Source organism: Corvus hawaiiensis, chromosome 11 (assembly GCF_020740725.1).
Source record: "Corvus hawaiiensis isolate bCorHaw1 chromosome 11, bCorHaw1.pri.cur, whole genome shotgun sequence".
Taxonomy (NCBI): domain Eukaryota; kingdom Metazoa; phylum Chordata; class Aves; order Passeriformes; family Corvidae; genus Corvus; species Corvus hawaiiensis.
In genome coordinates this window covers 19,633,934-19,653,885 of record NC_063223.1, presented here as the reverse complement: position 1 = coordinate 19,653,885, position 19,952 = coordinate 19,633,934, and the positions used below count along the sequence as shown (strand labels likewise).

General features: G+C 39.4%; 1 protein-coding gene across 11 annotated transcripts in view; it reads right to left on the bottom strand.

Annotated features, from left to right (window-relative positions):
• Positions 1–19,952, bottom strand: part of DOCK3 (dedicator of cytokinesis 3) — a 185,539-nt gene that overhangs the window by 100,132 nt on the left and 65,455 nt on the right. For all 11 annotated transcript variants that reach the window (XM_048315970.1, XM_048315971.1, XM_048315976.1 and 8 more), the window contains exons 7-9: positions 16,975–17,059; positions 9,211–9,252; positions 7,257–7,411 (exon numbers count right to left, since the gene is read on the bottom strand). In XM_048315970.1, coding sequence (XP_048171927.1) covers positions 7,257–7,411; positions 9,211–9,252; positions 16,975–17,059 — 282 coding nt within the window. The remainder of the gene's footprint in view (positions 1–7,256; positions 7,412–9,210; positions 9,253–16,974; positions 17,060–19,952) is intronic.

The following is a 19,952-nucleotide window of genomic DNA, read 5'->3' as shown; positions in this document are numbered from 1 at the left end:
GGAGGGTAGTGGTGGTGAGAGACACAAAATAAGATGGATATCTGTAAAAGCTCCTGCTTTGGAATAGCTACATATTAATATTTCCATAGGAACCATGACAAATAGTAATTTTATAGGAAAGAATTAACATCTCTAATAATACCACTTACATCTCTTCCAGAACTTTCATATACAAATCCAGACAGTAGGCAGTTTCTTTTGCATATACTATTAACAAGAGAGGGGATAAATAGGAAAACCAAGCAAATGCAGATTCTAGAGAAAGATCCAGGGAATGAAAGTCAGCTGAAGCAACCAATAGAGAAAATGAAAATGCATCACTCCTCCTGTGCCCTTTTCTAAAAACCTACCCACCAAAAACCTTATAAAATACTCCACAGGTTTCATCTCCAGTGATGATGAAACCTCTAATTTTCAGAAGCTCTATATTCTATCAGAAAGGCTCTTTGTCCCAGCTGTGTGCAGCACACTTCAGAGACACAAAGATTTTCCATGGTCACTGCAGCAACCAGAACAAGGCCATTGCTGTGGGCAGCAATATTCCTTAATGTTTGGTTAGCTTTTGAGGAAGTTCACCCTGAGCAGGATGAAAAGTTCATGCTGTAACCATTATTATTGCTATCAATTAACTATTGCACAAAACTCAGAAAAATACTTTCCTTGAAATACTAAAGCCACACCAAACTTAAATACAGGAGGAGCTGATGGAAGATTAGCTATCCCAACAGATCAGGTTGCTAAAAGAGAGGTAAAAATTCGAAGATGGTTTTTTTTTCATGACTAAGCAGAAGAAAAAACTCATTAGGTGGTAAGGTTAATCCCTAGGAAAGTTCTCTGAATATTAAAGAAATAATTCTCAGTGATACAAAGTTATTTTTTCCCAGCAGACAAATCATTATACTGACAGTGAACGAGATACCTTTTCTATTTGAAAATATCTATGCTATTAAAAACATAACAAAAGGAAAATTTAGCATATATTGCACAATAAAAGTAAAATATAATTTTCTACTTCCTTACATAGCAACTGGCAATAAAGGAACATGATAATATTTTAAAGCAATTAACTGGGGATAAATGCCCACACATTGTCCCAGCACTCCCAGAGCCATTACTTGAGAGAGAAACAATACGCAAAAAGGATCTTCAGCTCAGTCCCAAATCCTGGGAGAGAATTCAGTCCAGCTGGTTTGACACAGTTTTTACTGTGGATTCTTCCACATTAATTAACAATTTCTCTTTCAGCTATTCAACTTCAACCGTACTTATCTACCCTTTTTCTGACCTTATTAATGCCAGTCATACTCATTTTTTTATTTCCCCCTCTCTCCACTCCCAGCTGCCAAACCTCCCTCTGCCCAAGGACAATCTGATGTCTAGAACGTGCACAAGTTCTACAGCCCCGGTTTGGGGCAGGTAGGGCTGCTCTGGACAGGTGTTTCTGCATTAAGGATGCTGATCCTGCATATCAGAGCTCTGAGAGGACTCAAACCCCTTCTTGGACAGGCTTGTGGGAAATTTGCCATTGCATTTTCAGAAGCTGGCTCAGTGTTTGAAATGGAAGCTCCTGACAGTGGTAATTGTCTGCATTATGAAGTGCTACAGGAAAATTATTCAAGATGGCACGTGTAAGTACAATGTAATTTTAGCTACACTGTTCCTGCTAACATTTTTTAGCAGCTGATATACATTCCTATTGACAGTTTAAAAGTCAAAAAAACATGACTAAATGATGATGAGACCCATGGAGCTAATGGCCACCATCAAATACAAACACAGCTGAAGGATTCCTGCCAAATTTGTTAAGGTAACCTTCATCAGCTTGGTATAGATTTGTATTCTGACGTCTGAATCGGGAATACTGCGTCACAGACACTCCTGCTACAGAAAGAGTGAAAATCAAATCCCCTACAAATTCATCATTTCTAAATCCAGTGTTTCAAACTGGTGCATTTCATTCCACTCTACCTAAACACTGTCACAAACATTTTCTTTTTACACCCTCCCCCTGCCACTCAAGTGCAGTATCATGACTTCTACAGGACCAGGTTGTACAGGTGAGTAGAAACTTGAGAAAACTCTTCTAACACTCACACACTGGTTAAACCAAACCCAGTTTGGTCATGCCCCAGAAGTTAACTTGTTTAGAAGGACAAGGAGACACTTAAATTGAGAACGGTATTCTCTAATATTTTTACCCCTTTAGTATCTTAAACTATTTACACATTCGTCTGCTGATTTTTATCACAGAAAATAATTTGGTTAGAAAGTATCCCAAGATCCAGAGCTTAGTTACAAATAGGAAATCACAATTTCCATTACCTCTGCAGTCACCACCAAACCCCACTGCAGAGCAGTACTAAGAGCCAAACATTGCCACTGAACATTTTTTGACTCAACCTTGAAAAATAGGGGCAGATGATTTTATGTCAGATGACTTTCGAGCAGCTGAATCCAACTATCCTGATGGAGACCCAGAGTGTTTTTCAGCCCATAATTATGTTTCCAAACCATGTTTCTCTCCTGAGAACTGCTTTGTCAATGGTGCTAAATCCTTAAGATAAGACTTGGGACAGACTGTACTGCTCACATTTTCCCCATCATCCACCCACAAACTGAGAAGATTTCCACAAAAAACATCTTTCTGTATCACCTATTAGCAAGAGCTTTAAAGAGCAAGCTTATGTTTTTTCTCATTTTGGCTACTCCTTTTAAATTTTAACACTGAAATAGATGTTTTCCAATCTAAGTCCCAGCCTTGTGTTGCAGTGGTTAGAATCCTGTCTCACCTCAAAGACATGGCAGATATTTAAAACAGACACCACAGAGAACATCTGGTCTCTCGACAAAAGGTTGGAGCACTTTCTGTGTGAGAAATGCCCACATGGACTTCCTCAGCCACTGCCATCAACACCACCACAGGCACTCAGCACATCTTCCAAACCCCCCAGTCACGAGGAGGTCGTTGCTATAATGGGAATGGCAAAGGCTCAGTAAGTAGGAGGAGGCAGGTGGAGGAGTTTCCAGCAGAAATATGCACAACACCATTTTTCATGCATAATTACTGCTTAGGCCCCCAGATCTTCAAATTCAATCACATCAGAGTTTCTCTTTTGTTCTATTCACTCTCCATAATTAAGGATATTTCTAGATGACAATGAAATTTTAAATCCCAGCAGTGTGTAAAATAGGGTAACTGGTTGAAGATGCAGGCAGAATGAAAAACATTCACATGTTTAAACATAAACTTTATAAAGAAAAAATACGACAGAAATTTATTTATCCTTTTTCATACTCAGAAGGCTGAGAGAATTGGGATTGTTCAGCCTGGAAAAGAGAAGGCTTCCAGTACCTGAAGGAAGTCCATAAGAGAGATGGAGAGAGACTGTTTACAAGGGCTGGAGTGATAGGACAAGAGGGAATGGCTTCACATGGAGAGTGGGTTTAGATGAGATCCCAGGAAAAAATTCTGGGAGAGTGGGGAGGCCCTGGCACAGGGTGTCCAGAGAAGCTGTGGCTGCCCCATCTCTGGAAGTGTCCAAGGCCAGGTTGGACAGGACTTGGAGCAACCTGGAGTAGTGGAAGATGTCCCTGCCCATGGCAGAGAGTGGAATGAGATGGCCTTTAAGGGCCCTTCCAACTCAAACCATTCTGGGATTCTATGATAGTGGACTTTTCAAGCTTATTTTCAGAAAAAAACCTGCTATCATACTTTTGAATGTGTAATTTTTCTAAGTTATGCATAATTCCATGCATTTCCTAGAAAAATAGAGTTCTTATATAGGTATCTAAACCTCACTGCTTTTACTGAATTAAGTATATTTTCACCCATCAAAATCATGCTAAAAAATGTAAAGAGATTTAAATATATCTCTTTTTTTTTTTCCACCTTTCAGCATAAATAACACTCTGGATCACTTTGTCTACCAGTTTCCAGCTCCTTTAGAGCAGTTTCGTCCAGCCTGTATCTCTTTATTATATCAAGTTTAATACTTCTCTTCTGTTGAGGCAGGAGGTGCATTCCTGTATAACAGAACAAAATTAGTTGGCTCTGATGTGATTTGTGCTTGACAAATCTGTGTAGACTTTTACTTACCATCTTGTTAGCTTCTTAGTGCTAACAAGTAGTTTATTTGTTCCACGACTTTTCACATTTGTCATCAGATTGTAGCTGACCTTCTTAGGGAGATTGAGGCAAAACAGCCATTAAATACTCCAGCTATCTTGGAAACATCTGCTCATGGCTTAATGTCCCCTTTAATCTTTTCAGTTATTTCTTGATTTTGTAAAAAAAATTTTTTTGCTGCTAAAGCATTATAGAATTATTCTTTTTTTTTTTTTTTTTTGGCCTTGATGCCTTTTGCTAGTTGTATTTTTTGTACGAGTTTCTGTCTCTTCCCATCCCTGCTTGTGCAATTTCATTCGTCTGCCCTTTTTTATACTGCCTTCCAGACTCCATTTCACCACAGGATATGATACAGACTTTCTGTTGTTCTCATATCATTGTTCTTTCCTTCATACTGAAACAATTTGCTTTTGTGGTCTTCAACAGTATCATTAAGAAACAGACAACTCTCAAATTTCTTTTCTCCATATCAGTTTACCCATCTCTGATCTTTATTCACCCCTTTCTTACTGAGTTCGCCATCTTTACAGTAACATTTTCTTTCCTGCCTTTTTGATGTTACCCTCAACTTGGTCATTCCATGATCACTCATCCCAAGGTGTCTCACAATGGGGTATAATCATTGGCTAGAATCCAAACTGGATCAATTACCACATCATTTTCCAGTAACTTCCACGTAGCAAACAAACTGAGCCATTAAAGATGAATCACAAAGATTTTGTTGCTAGACTAGTGGCTTTTGTATGCAAGAAAAAAAATATCCCAAATACTTTAAAAAAGACAAATAAACTTTGATCCCTTTTCATCTGAGCCTTCAAGTTCTATTTACTTACAAGTATTACTCTTTATATTTCTGTCAGATTAAAAATGAAGTAACTTTTTCCTTGTGTTTACCTCCAGGTCTGATGCCTCTGATGGCAGTGTTGTTATTCCTGCCATCCATAGCTCCTCCCTGTCATCCTTTGTCTGCTCCTCCTTTGCTGACAACCATTAAACACAGCAACATTTCTGTATTCAGAACCTGGGAACCACCTCCAACTGTATTTCAGCTGCTGCTCCAACCTTCTGATTGCTAATCCACACCTGGTGCATGTTGTTACTTCAGCCCTTGAAAAACACTGCAACTTTCACCCATTCCTCACTTAACCTCCCTGAGAAATAACTCTTGGCACCAGCAGGTTCAGGGAGGTTTGTAATCCAGCACATGTCCAAGGCAGTAATGCTGAAAGCCACTCAGCCTCCAGCGTGCACTGCTTGGGTAAGAAATTTATCAACCTCCAAGCCATTTCAGAAGTCAATTTGTCCCTTTCATTTAGAGTGCAGCGTGCAGAAGCCTTGCTTAGGTTTTTTACCTTAATGTACTATTTCCCCAGAGGAAGGGAAATGCTTTAAAGTAGATATAAAAACATCATTCTAAATTTGTAGCTATGTGTTTGTCTGTTTTTTGGTTTCTTCTCCAAAACAGAGCTCAGCCTCATTACACATTTCTTCCCCAGCACTCTCTGGCATGTAAGAAAATGTAAAAATTATGCTGTTTTCACTACAGCCGACCACTGAGGCTTAATGCAAAGAGCTAAGTAATAACAACTGTTTGCACAAAAAAGCATTACTATATATATTTAAATTTGCCTGAATCACTCTTTGTGCTTTTTCTCATTATAACTATTATTTTCTTGACCTTATTTTCATCACTGACAAAACCCTTTCCTTAAGGCTCTCCACTCAGTGTTTACATACAAACTGCAGCCCAAGACAATTCATCTCCTTTCAAAGCAACTTCTGCTGGCAGCAGCTCGTCTGCCTGTCCCTTCCTCTTCCTGGCACCTTTTCTCATCTAAATTATTTAATATTTTACTGCTTCGCAGTAGGAGCTAGTTGTGCACGTTTTTTTGGCTTCGTTTTCCATTTTCACCTTTCCCTCTTAACAGTTATTTTCTGGTAATTCTCTCAAGAGAGGAATCATAGGCACATCCTCCTAAACTACATCAGCTGGAGTGTCCACAGAGCTGCAAAGGTGGGAAGGGTCTGGAGGTGAAGCCAAAGGGGGAGTGGCTGAGGGCACTTGGTTTGTTCAGCCTGGAGGAGACTGAGGGGAGACCTCACTGGAGCCTTCAGCATTCTCCCAATGGGCAGCAGAGGGGAGGGTACCAATCTCTGCTCTCTGTGACCAGGGACAGCAGGGAATTTCTGGAGCTGTGTCAGGGGAGGTTTAAGCTGGATATCAGGAAATACCATCAAGTCATCAAAGCTTTCTAATATAGACCAATTTTTAGTGGGATGTACTGTGAAGAGAAACAAAACTGTTATCACTCTACTCTGAACTTTCTTGGATGAACATTATTCACATAACTATGTTCTTCTGAAGAGAGGAAAGAACATTCTGTGGCTCTTCCCTCACTTTAAAACAAGTCTAAATCTAATTGCTGAAAATTAGGAGAGTTTTGACTATGGCAGCAAGTGACTGTCAGGACATGCTTTTACCAAAACTCAGAACACTCCACAAACATGCTGTTCTTCAGATCAGACCAAGCTGCATTTGCTAAACTTCCAAGACATAAAATAAATGCTCTTCTATATACTCTGATGTTTTCAAAACATATGCTTGTAAAAGAAAAAGCCCATCTCATGTTTGCTAACACTGGTACCAATTAGTTCAGTGTACTGAGAGCACAGACAAAGGAATACATGAGTAGTTGATGTTGAGAGCAATACAGTGATGAGAACGAGCTATTTTGTGACAGGCCTGGAAGGCAGTGAGTGGAGAAGAGTTAAAGAGGCACACAGCAGTCCCTTCTCAAACCAGCCCCATAGCCTGGCCCTGTCATTATTTGTGTTTCTTAACCAACAGCCCGAAGGAGGAAGCTACGAGACACTAAGAGCTTCAGTAATGTCTGGAGGTAAAGTCAGAAAACTAAAACATTCAACCTTCAACTAATTCACTAAATTTCCTATGCTAGACCAGCATTTCTGATATTCCCACATAAGGACTGCAGGGCCAGCCACTTATGATTTATCAGCTCTGTCCTTCTAGCTGGGCCACAAGAACACCCCACGTGTTTTTCTCCAATATATTTGCTCTGTTCACAGCTCTTTTCCTAGGAAGCTTTTCAGCTATTTGACACCTTCCTACCTGATCTGTTTGCCTTCCCGGACATCGTACAAAGAAAAAAAGACATCTGTGTCCTCTCCAATGGTGTTGTAGGTGAAGCTCTTCAGGCTGAGGAAGAAGTGATGAGGCACTGGCATCCGACAGGCTTCCCCGTGCCGCTGACGGATCGTATCCACCTGATTCAAAGCAGGGAAAACCATAGGCAGCTCTTCACAAATAAAGGACACGTGACCAACTTGATCATTTTAACTGAGAGGCTGCCTCTCCTCTCTCTGTCAAGTAAAAGCCTAATCTCAAATATATTCTGCCTCAGAGATAGGTGCTAGATTAAGTTTTCTTCCTCTATTTTTAACACTTCTAATTTGAATAGATTGATGAAACTGTGATAACCAAGTAGATACAAAACAAATGGTTTATGCATTGGAAATCTGATTTTATCAAGTAAACCAAGTCAATCCTATTTCTCAAATTTTGCCTTGATCCTGGTACTGAAAATGAATTATAAAATAGTACTGGGGTGGTTCCTGATGATTTCCATTTAAAGCAGATGGACTTCAAAGCATTTTTAATAACATTTGCTACATTATTACTTTCCAGCAGCTGCAATTCATTTATAGAGGTCACTTACATGGCCAGCAGTACAAGGGCAGTGACTGTCCCCCTGTACTGGGCACTGGTAAGGCCACACCTCAAATCCTGGGGTTTGGGCCCCTTACTCCAAGGAAGACACTGAGGTGATGGAGCTTCTCCAGAGAAGGGAACGGAGCTGGGAAGGGGTCTGGAGCACAAGTCAGATGAGGAGGAGCTGAGGGAGCTGGGAGGGCTCAGCCCGCAGAAAAGGAGGCTCAGGGGGGACCTTATTGCCCTGCGCAACTCCCTGAAAAGAGGCTGTAGCCAGGTGGGGGTTGGTCTCTTTGCTCAAGGAACAAGCAAAAGGACAAGAGAAAAACAGTCTCAAGTTGTGCTAGGGAGGTTTAGATTAGATATTAGGGAAAAATTCTTCACAGAAAGGGCTGCCAAGCACTGGAACAGGCTGTTCAGGGAAGTGGTAGAGTCACCATCCTTGGAGGGATTTAAAAGTTGTGTAGATGTAGAGCTCAGGGACAGTTTAGTGATGGGCTTGGCATTGCTGGGGGAACATTTGGACCTAAACTTAAGGGTGTTTTTCACTCAAAAACAATCCATGACTTAAAACCAGGCTTAACAGGCCAGTTTGTCCTGCAGGTAGAAAACCACTTAATAAGGGTTGATATTGGTAACATGAGCAACCAACCAAGCCAAATAGTTGAAAGGTTTACATTTTGACTCAACATATCAAGACATATTTAAAGCAGTGAATGCTGGGGTGGCCAAAGAAAAAAGAGTGTAAGTAAATGTATGCTTTCAGTTTTTACAGCCCTTTACATGCACTCACTCTGATCTTAATAAACAGAAAGCATGAACATCCTAAGTTCCCTATGCTCATCTCCTCTGAATGCATAGACAGGTACATTCTAACCAAGAAAATCTGAACATTTTCAGACGTACAATTCAGATCTGTACTGGTTTAAAAGGAATTTTGTTCTGGATTTTAAATAGAATCCAAAGAAATCCTCATTCCTTAAAGACAGGTACCTGTGGAAGCACAGATCTCTGTAAAGATCAAAGCCAGATTCCATGACCAGGACTGGATTATATTAGTACAGAAAGGATGTGTGAAACAGAAGCCACTAAGCCACGTGTTAGCAGGTAGAGAGGAGTCACCCAGGCAGAGTGAGGCTTTTGATCTCACTACACAAGTTGATCTTTTAAGAACAACAGTTATGAGCTCAGAGACCTAAATGGAATTTGAAGGACCTTAGTGACTTAAATACTTGGGAATCTTCTGAGGAAGTGTTCTATGGGTAAGGACTTACCCAATAATCTCCATCACACCTTTACCTACATTACCATAAACTTAAAGACAAGAAAAAATTCAAATGTGGATGGTATTTACCTGTGATGTGCTCTGCTGGACACTGTGTCTACTTGACAAATGCTGTGGAGATATAAAATAGCAAAATTTAAACCTTTTTGAAAGTAAGAAATATTTCCATTATATTTATGTAGCATTAGAACAGTAATTCTAAAATATGACTTTCAAAATGATTATCAACTTTTCATGGCCTTTTTTTCCACAGTGTATCATCACTCACAAGACCACTTGCTTTCCTAAAGGCTTTTCTCAGCTAACTTGGTGCTTTACCTAACTACTTGAATTTACAGGGGGTATTTACCTTAGCTTTTAAAGTAAACGGCTGTCAGGAGTTAGACAGAATTTCAAAAAGAAATGTTATTATAGTGTTGGAAAATTTCATTATTCTGTATAATCTCTATCTTCTCTCACTAAACGGGAAGATACCTCACCACTAACCATCATCTCCTGGTATATTGTTTGTGAGAAGGTGCATTTGTTAAAAAACACAGGCATATAGAAAGAAAGATGGATTTTAGATGTTGTTTAAACTTTTTGCTCTAATAAGAAAATGAAATCCTGAAAAATGGTTAAAGACTCTTCTACAATTTCAGCTGCCCAACACCTGTAAAGAAGCATCAGTGTAAAGAGCTACATGTCTAAAAATTCAGAGGATGATGCTGTATTTAAAGCCTTTTATGCTAGATGTTATAATCAGAAAATGGACTGCAAGACTCACTGAAGCCATTTAATCTCCAAACAGAGATTTAAATACTAATCTAAATTGAAAAGGTTTCAGAGAGCTTTAAAAAAAAATCATTAATGATTCTACCATGCCTTTCCCTGCATATCATCTTAATATTAGCATTTTAGACAGAAATATTTACACTGACACTACCACACACTAATAAATACTTTCTTCATTCGCCCCATCTCTCTCCTATTACAAACCCAACATCTTATTCTGACCAAACATTTACACTCTGTATCAGAATTAGCAGATCTGTTGACAAACACAAAGCTTCAAAGGAGGTGAAAGTAAAAGATTGTCCACAAAATGTATGTGGCAATATTCTTCTCAATCTATGACACTGTCTTTCACACAGAACACAAATAAGATTTTTTTACCACAAAAGGAGAGAGACTCTTCATAATGAGAATAAAGCAAGGAGATATTGGGGTACTGAGGAAGCTGGCAGAAGTGCTCACTGAGCCCCTTTCAATCCCTCACCAGCTGTTCTGGTTAACTGGGGAGGTCCCAGTCAAACATGAGCCAGCAGCGGGCCCAGCTAGCCAAGGACGCCCCTGTACTTGACACTGGTGATGGCACATCTCAAATCCTGTGTTCAGTTTTGGGCCCCTCACTGCTGGGTTGGCTATTAGGGAAAATTTTGTCACCCAAAGCGTTGTCAAGCATTGCAACAGGCTGCCCAGGGCCGTAGTGGAGTCCCCACTCCTGGAGGGATTTAAAAGAAGTGTAGCTGTGCCACTTGGAGACGGGGGTCGGTGGGGGCCTTGGCAGTTCTGGGGGAATGGTTGAGCTCAAGGATCTTAAAGGTGTCCTCCAACCTAAACAATTCTATGAATTCTAAATGGCATATTTTGACATCTGTTTACATTCACAGTTATAAAAATGCCCTCTTTCACACTCTCAGTAGAAAAAGAGTGCTCTAGCGCTCCACTGTTCATCTGAATATTGCACCATCTTCTGAATGTTAAAAGCCTTTAAGTTGGCTGAGTTGTCTATTTAATCTTTTTGTCACCTGCAACCACTCAGAATCATCTGGCACAGAAAAGACCAGTTATTTAAGCTACTCAAGGTATCCTGACTTCTTTTGATTAAATTAATCTCTAAATCCAAGTAAGAAAGTGAGAGAGACACCCAACCAACACAAATATGAGAGGTGGTCTGAAGAGATCCCTCAGCAAACACTGCTGCTTACAGAGTGTACACTGAGGTAAACCTATAACAATAAGTGGTAAAAATCTCAGGTTTTAATTTTTTCCACTATCAGAAGATAAGATTTTACTAACTCTCTGCTTTTATGCTTCAGGACCACATTGTAACAATACAATCACTGACTGAGTTAATTTTACGCGCCCTTGCCTCTGGCCAGGCAAAGTGCCCAGAGGGTATGTGCCATTTTTGGGTACTTGGATGGGAGGGTGACTGAAAATAGCCAACATGGATTTATCAGGGGTACATTATGCTGGATCAAGTGATTCCCCTGAGGTAAAATAACCAAATCAGTAGATGAGGGAAAATCAGTGGCTGTTGTTTCTCCTCTGCTCAGCAAGGCCCTCAGCACAGTCTCCCACAGCATTCCTGTACCCAAGCTGTAAAGTTACACCTGCATGGGTAGACTAAACTATTTTGTCAAAAAACCCCACAAACAGTAGGATTTTCAGGCTCCAAAGGTAGTGGTTAATGGTGTAGATTCTTCAGGGGTCTGTCCTGAGACCTATGAAGCCTTAAATTCCCAGATGATCCTAAACTGGGGGCAGCAGACTGGCAGGGTCCCACTAACGCAAGCCAAACGTAAGTCAGGGGAGCACTCTGGCAGCAGGGACATTTAACAATGTACTGTTTCTGTTATTAGGAATGGAGCCAGTAGACTGAGAATAACATTTATTCCTTTTTCCTTAGCACTCAGTAAACTACAGCTGAAACACTGCATTCAGCAAAGGACAGCGAAGCAGCCCAAGGTGTTTGAGGAGGATGGAGGGAATGCAGCATTTTGAGTCTGGAGAAGAAAAGGTTTGTAGGTGACCTGTGGCAGCCTTCCTGTAACCATGAAGTTCCCAGCACAAAGACACAGCCAGGCTCTCCACAGAGCTGCACAGCAGCTTGGTCAAAATACTGTGGTCATCAATTACAACACTGGATATGCCAATGTTCCAACAAGGAAAAATATAACTCCATCAGGGCAGCCAAGCATTAGAACAGGGATCCAATCCTTTCCCTAGAAGAATTTCGACATCCAATTGGACAAAACTCTTTGTAGCCTGGTCTGAGTTCAGTATTGACCTTGCATTGGGAGTAGGAAGTTTGCCTAGACCTCTCTGAGGGCCCTTCCAACCTGAAAAGCCTTTCAAGGTGATATAAAAATCAGGACTGTTAAGAAATTATCCATCTTCCTTCTAAAAAACAAAAAAAAAAAATCAGTTTTACCTTTATTCTTCCCAAAAGATAGTTGTCTGTAAAGGTTGTGCACACTTTAACAAATACAACATTCAGTATAGCTGTTCTCATCAAAGTGTTTTGTGATGCTTCAACTGATTCCTTGCTATTGAAATCTAGCCTATTGATTCTTTTCCTATCCATCATTAGGATGAAAAGATTAATTAATTCAGCTTGTGATTGCATTATAACCTCAAATCTCCTCTACAAAACCACCTAAGCTTGCAGTGTCCCAATCTGTACTTCTGAGGTAACAATTGATTGCAGCAGTTAAAACCTTACATTTCTGATTCTCCCTGGTATACTACACTTTTCATATAATTTCTTCAGTTTCTCTATATTATTTGGAATTCTGATCCTTCCCTCCACTGAAAGAATCAGAAATACCATTTCCAACTTTGTGGATTTTGTATATTTAGTAAGCAGACTCCCTATTTCAGCATCTAGTCCTTAATTAAACTTGAAGCACTACAAAATGGAGGATGACCTCAAGAAATTCAGCAAATTCATCCCTCCTCCTATTTAATCAAATTATTGACAACCATTCTCCTTTTCTTTTTTTTCTTGAGTATGGGTTTTTTAATTAGCTCTGTGTTTATTTTACAGTAATTTCATCTAGAACTACTGACCTTTGGAGAATTTAAATTAAGAAAAAAAAGTTTAAAACCTTTATTTAAATCTAAATATGGCATCAGCTGCTTCTCCTCTATCCACTATACATATCTGTGTTCTGGAAATACATTGAAACTTTTTAAAATTACTTATTCTGGACAAGTTCACACTCACTCATGTCCTTGCTGCAAGTAATTATTATTTTCTTTTATTATTATTTTTATTTTCCAGCATTTTTTACAGGGAGAGAACAATTACTAGCTCCTCCTCCATCACCCATTTTTAAGGTGTGAAGTTTGCTTGCCCTTTGCTGGTATTCTGGAACCTTACCCACCTTCCCAATGATTATCACTAACACATCTGATGTGGCTTCTCCAGAGATCCCAGCTGGAATGTACACAGTTCTAAATCCCCTGGAACTAAAAAGTTCTTGATAAAGTTAACATCTTACCAGAGTTTAGTGGGGCAAGAAGGATATTAAATGCCACATTATTTTCTTGCATCATGTGCCAGTTGGTTTACTCCAGTATAAAAACTTTTCTTTAGCTTCCCAGTACCATCAGGTTATTTATATAAAACTGTTTCTTGATACAATTGACCACATTTGCTTGTTAAACTTGAATTTGTGCATTGCCCAATTTTTCTATTTGCCCATTTGTGCTATTCTATTATACTTCTCTATAAAATTCGGTTCTTGTAAACTTGCTCTTGGTAACCTCAATGTCCCTTTCACTCTAACGCCTGGAGGAAAAGAAGAATTCCTAACTTATCCAACTTGGCCTGTTAGTGAGCATCTTTGGTTTTGTTCTTAATTTACTGAAAGAGCTATCAATTCTCCTTACCTTCTTCTTCCCATCAAACCTCTTTCTCATGGTATCTTATCTACCAATATCAGTTTTCAGTGTTGTTCTTCCTCATTCCTTTCCTAGCAATGCCTGGTAAGTGAATCCCATCATTCCCAAGTCAGTCTTAAACTGCTTTCTGCCTTAATATTCTCATCTGACCTCTTACTGGGGTTTAGAACCCAACATACACAAACCTGTTCTCTGTCAATCTGCTTTGTTAAACAGAGAACAACCAAGAAAATCACAACAAAGATTTCGTGATCTTCCTGTCCAGCTTGTGTCCAGCTGTTTTCCTTATCTAGTAGAGTTCTGGGTAACTGAACTATTTTCTTGACTATTCCTCCTTACCAATCACATTTACCATCTGAATAAAGAATAAACAGTTATGAGGTGCATTAATGGCAGCATTAATTTGAAACTATTTGTTTAGGAACTCTATTTTTTTTTTAATAGGAACTCTGGTGAACTCGTGGCATTTCTCTCACACAGCTGGAAGAAATGCCTAAGCTGCAGCAGTTACACAGTCAACAGCTGTGCCTTTCATGCACCTCCTGAACTTGTCCTGAAGACACACACCCACTTCAATAACTTTATAGAAAAGCTAAACCTAATTCATCACCAGCTTTAAACATTTCTGATTTGCGAAATGACTTCAGACGTTTGTAACTTGTAACCCTTTCCACTAAAATGTGCCATCCAAGTGTTCCTGACATTCTGCAGGACTTTGTGTTCCTAAACGACAACTTCAATCCAGTGGCAACTCCAGCACTGAGCTCTGTGGCAGAATTCTGAGAACATATTTTCCCACCATTCAAAAGTAATATGTATTTTTTAAAAGTGTTCTGTCATATTGGTTAAAGTCACAAACATTGTCATAGGGAAAGGGCAACTTGCTTTCCTTCAGGAGCAAAGCAACAACTCCTGACAAATACTGTGCATCCTGCAGCCACTGGCATTTAGCTTCAGAATGAGTAACGTGGAGAAGCAGGATGAGCAAGGCCTCAGAGCACAACAGTTCTGCCAAACAGATGAATTCAGCATCACCCAGCAGTCATGGATACACTTAGCATGAAACATGAGAGCTGAAAAAGAGGCTCAAATTTAACAACTTACAATTTATCAAGAAGAGCAGTGCTAAGTCTAATGACTGAGTAAAAAATGCTTGAATCTGTTGTCGCAGAGAGAAAAGTCTGATGTGCTACCTCACCCATTGCTCTGCTAATGAGTGTTTTCTATGTTACATTTAACATCCTACAATCCTGAAAATACAAGAAAGCAATTTGGCTCTCACAACTATTCCTGCAAGATTATTCTACAATGTAAAACCCATTGCTCATTTGAGAATCCATGAAGTATTTCATCACAAGTAAGGAGGATTCTCTCCCTGAGTTTTTGTTAAATAATACCAATGATCCCCCAACCACATTAAAAATAACCCTAAAACAACCTAAGTCACCAACATACCCTTCCCTCATTTTTTACTAAATTCAAGTTTAAAAAAGTAACAGGTTTTCAGCTGCTTTGGTTCCTGAAATTGCCTTCTGACTGTGAAGAGATGTGATTAGACAGCACTGTCCTCTTGCATCTACAGACGCCGGCAGCAGTGAAGTGTGAAGTGAGTAATGGTGTGTCCTGAGCCCAGCCCAGAACGGAGCAGCACAGGCACAGGACTAAGGGGTGACACAATTAGGCTGCTCTGGCAATAAATATTGCCTACTTGCAGTATTGCAAGAATTCAGAGTAAAAAAATGTGCAGAATAAACCTCAGAGTAATAAACCAATCCTTAGTTAGCAACTAATCTCACACTCTGAGTCTTCACTGATTGAATTTGGTAGCGAGTTATTTCCACGCTGTACTGAAGGAAAACTCTGCTATACTGGCACCAAACTCTCCTCAGACCATGGAAAATCAGGAACAAACTTTAAAAATTAGCTCTATAGACTGGTGTACTTTCATATTTCTTATGCAACACTTTTTATTTCTTTCCATGAAATCCACTGTTATATGGTGCAAATAATCCAAACCAGCAACAGCACCCAGCCTGTTTACAAAACATGCCTTTGGTTTAAGGAAAAGGTATATCTTGCACACCAAAACCCATCCCCAAGCCATGGACCTCTCTGCTCCTAATCTGAAATAGCTGAAAGTCAAAACTGTTTTAAAATAGGAAATTAAAAGCTTCCTAGAAGTGAGTGACACTGTAACAGCATTACGTAGAAAACACTCTATTTTCTTTGGAAGATATTAAGTGAAGAAGTTGTATAAAATAATTGCTGAGGGGTTTTTATTTGGGTTGTTTGGGGCTTTCTTTTTTGGATAAAACAGCCTCTGAGGAAGGGTTTTCATTTACTTTCCTGAATTTTACATGCTGCTTACCTGCTGAACATTACATGCTGTTTCTCCCTCTACAGTTACATCACAACACAACCAAAATTATCTGTATTAGTCCTACTAACAGAGAGTCCAAACACAATTAAGTTGTAACATGCATCAGTGACTTTACAGTTCGTTAATGGCACAATTCACATTTCCAAAACAACTTCAACTTCATTAGGTACCAACAGGACTGTACAAGTGACTAATCATGACAGAATTTGGAACTCACTCCAGTGAAGGGATTATACTACTTTACCTGAAAATCCAAATATTTTTATTCAAATGCACATCATGTTTTTAAGGAGCACTGACATAAAACAGGGATGGTCTTAATGCTCAAGGATTAATTTTGCTTAAATTAACTTATGCACTGGTCTCCCTCCTCTCTGCCCTTTTTTAGTGAGCTCAAAAAGTCTTTGTAGCAGGGCAAAGATGTTTATTATCTATGCAACCACTAAACCCAGACTTTTCACTTAGGTATTCTTCATCTGCAGATCTGCTGAAAGAATCAAATAGTGGCTCTCATGGACTTTCTGGGCTCACAGAACCTTCCAAGAGTAACACTGTGTTAGTTTATTAATTGAACTGAAAATGTATCAAAGCATGCCACTGCTTAGGGTACTCAGGCTACCAGAGACACAGTGCTGGTGGTCAGGGTGCAAATGAAGAAGACATTTAGATTACAACACCATTTTAAACAAGAAAACATGGAAGAGTAAAGAATAAAAACATTTTCTCTTCTTTCCCTCCCACAGTGAAAACTCAGAGCAATCTTCCACAGAATTTCTTACCATTTTATAGAGGTCTGAAACACTGATCTGATCTGAATCCACAACCTCAAAGTCCTTCCGAGGAACTAAGTCAAGGCCCAAATGTCTGGAAGAGAAGGAAGGAGCAGTGTCAGGGTGGTACATGAAGGTTCACCAGCACCTCCTGCATGTGCCTCCTCCATGGCAGGGACATGGAAATAGTCAACTATTCCAGTCTGACTGCAATTGTTAACCATTAAACATGTAACCCTTCTAAAGAAAATTTAATGCAAATATCAAAAAATCCCTCTACAAACTTGTTACTTTTTGTTCCCTGACTTCAGTGGAGCTCTGGCAATTAATGCAGGGGAAGCTTTTGGCCAGTATGTTGGTGCAGTACCCCAAAAAAGTTAATTTTGTACATGGAAATGTAGCAGGTAAAGAAAGTTCGTACTCAGGTTTCTGCTGCAGTATTTGAGTAAGATCCTCCACTACATAATGAAAAAGTTCCATTAATAGCCCTGTTCAAACGTGCCAACAGATCCTGAGCCTTGGGAAGCTGCTTTGATATTCCTGGTGTTCATAAAACTTCACCCCCAACTTTATTACTGTGGAAACATAGTATTTTTTTAAATAACAAACAATAACTGCAATAACAATAATCTTAATCTCTATTTGTAACACACACAAAATATTTTTAATCATTCTGAACAGAATTAATATTTTGGTTCAAATCAAATACATAAACTGATAAAAAAAGAATACCAATGCAAAGATGACTGGTAAAAGAATTCAGCTGTAAAGAAGGCAGTGCAGGTCATGGCTTCACATGAGTAGCAGACAGAATAAGATATTCTTCATCCAGACAAATAAATGACAACTGTTAATGATTAATTAATAACTGTAGACTGCAGAACATGACAACCTTAAAAGTGACAAAACTCAAGTTTTGCTCCATAGATCTTCAGTTTCTGAGGCAGAGAGAGTTCTGAGCATTACAATAAAAAGGTACACTAAACACACATTAGGAGTAAATTTGAAAAAAACCCAACACATGAATTAACTATTTTCCTGCTTCTGCCTTATGTAACTTTGATACTTCACTTCTAGACATTTTCTATTGAAATTCTTGATAGTCTTAAAAAAAAAAAAAAACCAACAACTTCAGAAGAGGTGCCCTCACCAACTACCTTGGCACTCCTTTTGTAATGAACTATAAAAGAAAAGCAAAAGTCAATTTAATTTTGTAATCAGAGAGGGAAACATTCTGCACAGACTTGTTCCTGATGGCAAATGAAAAATTTTATTGAGAAAAACCTCTCTGGTACTGCAGAGTAATTGTGTGGAGCAATAACAGAAGGCTCCAGGCAGTCCAGTGTCTCTTTCTGAGCAATTGGCTTAAAACAACAGCCAGGGAGAAGCAGCTCACCAGGAGGAAGCTCAGCTACCTTTGCTCACCACGGTGCTTTTAAACGTTACCCAGAAGTTCCCAAACTCCGTAATTATTTTTTGAAACTCAGGCTAATCAGGTCTTCCTTCTTTATTTATATCCCTAAGCCATCACACCTCAAAAATATAGCTCAGCCCTGTTCACTTGTCCTGGCAGCACTGTATGGTCACTGAAACATCCTACTGAGAAACTGGAATTTCCAGTTTCTCAGTTCTTTGCTAAAATCAATTATCTTTTCAGTGGAAAAAAGGGAACAGCTTTCCTTCTTCAATGCAGTTTCATGTCAAATACCAAATTCGAAGCTCTAATGCCACATTGTGAAAGTGATGGTTTCACACTTTGTTTTGATTAAACCTATCAAACACAAGTTATCTGTGGCCCAGGACCAGTATCTGAAAACTGCAGCTGCAAAAATGAAAATGACTATCTATTTACCAAATGAAAAAGATTAAAATAAGGCCACACTAGGTAATCCTTACCTGCAGCTGCCAGTTGAGCCTCCTTATCACACAAAGTCAAAAAATATAATACCAAAAAATGGTAAAATCAGTAAGAGATCACTGCAAAGGTTTTTTTTAAAAAATGTTAATGCTCATCAAATTCATTCACAGAAGCTTTTCTGAAAGTGAGTATCTAAACAACCTCCAAAATACCCTGTCATTCACGTGTGTGCACACTCCCACCCCTGAAGTACATTGATAGATAAAGGAGGGATTTCCCCTCAGCACACAGATATTGAACAAATTATTCCCCACTAACATTATCAAAGCCACTTGTGTGTGCACTGCAGTTCCAGGGCAGTCACAGAGCTCTGTTAAAGTTGCCCAGGAACACCTGGCCAAGCCAATCCCAGCCTGACAAGGTTCTGTTCACATCATTTCAGCTCTCTGGAGAGCTGGGGTGAAGCAGTGCCTGCACTCATTACTCAGAACGTGACAAGTGTATTATCTTCGCTTAATAATGTTCAACACAACTGCAGCAGCATCCCTGTGAAACTTATCTAATACCCTATTTTTAGTTAAATCCCTTAACACCGTGGATTTTCAGCCCAGAAGATTCTCATTCTCTAATACTATGTTAATCCTGCACAACACTTGCTCCCAGCAAATAAGGGTGTCTTGGCTGGAGCACAAACATGCAGCCATTTACTGGTGGAAGGTGGAAGTTCAGGTTTGTACACTCAATTTGTATCAATAATTTTTTTGCCTGTGAAGGACTGACAACATAATGTTTGAGATGGCAATGACAGTCAGTGGCCCACTTTCCCTCTCAATTATCAAACACTGGGGGAATAGAAGAGCCCCAGCTGCCAGGCAGTATTTCTCCAAAACAGAGCATGCAAAAAATTACATAATGTGCTGGTTTGTTTATTTGACAGTTCCTGTCTGCACAATACTTTCTTTTACAAGCAAATTCTTGTGCTCTTTTATTCTGCCTTCACACTGAACTGCCCTTCAAAATTATTTCCCAAGTATACCTACAAAATATCACCAAGCCTATCAATTACCTCTTGACTGCATCTGTTTGGGATACCTCCAGCTGGCATTTAGGCATTCTTCCTCTTCTACAT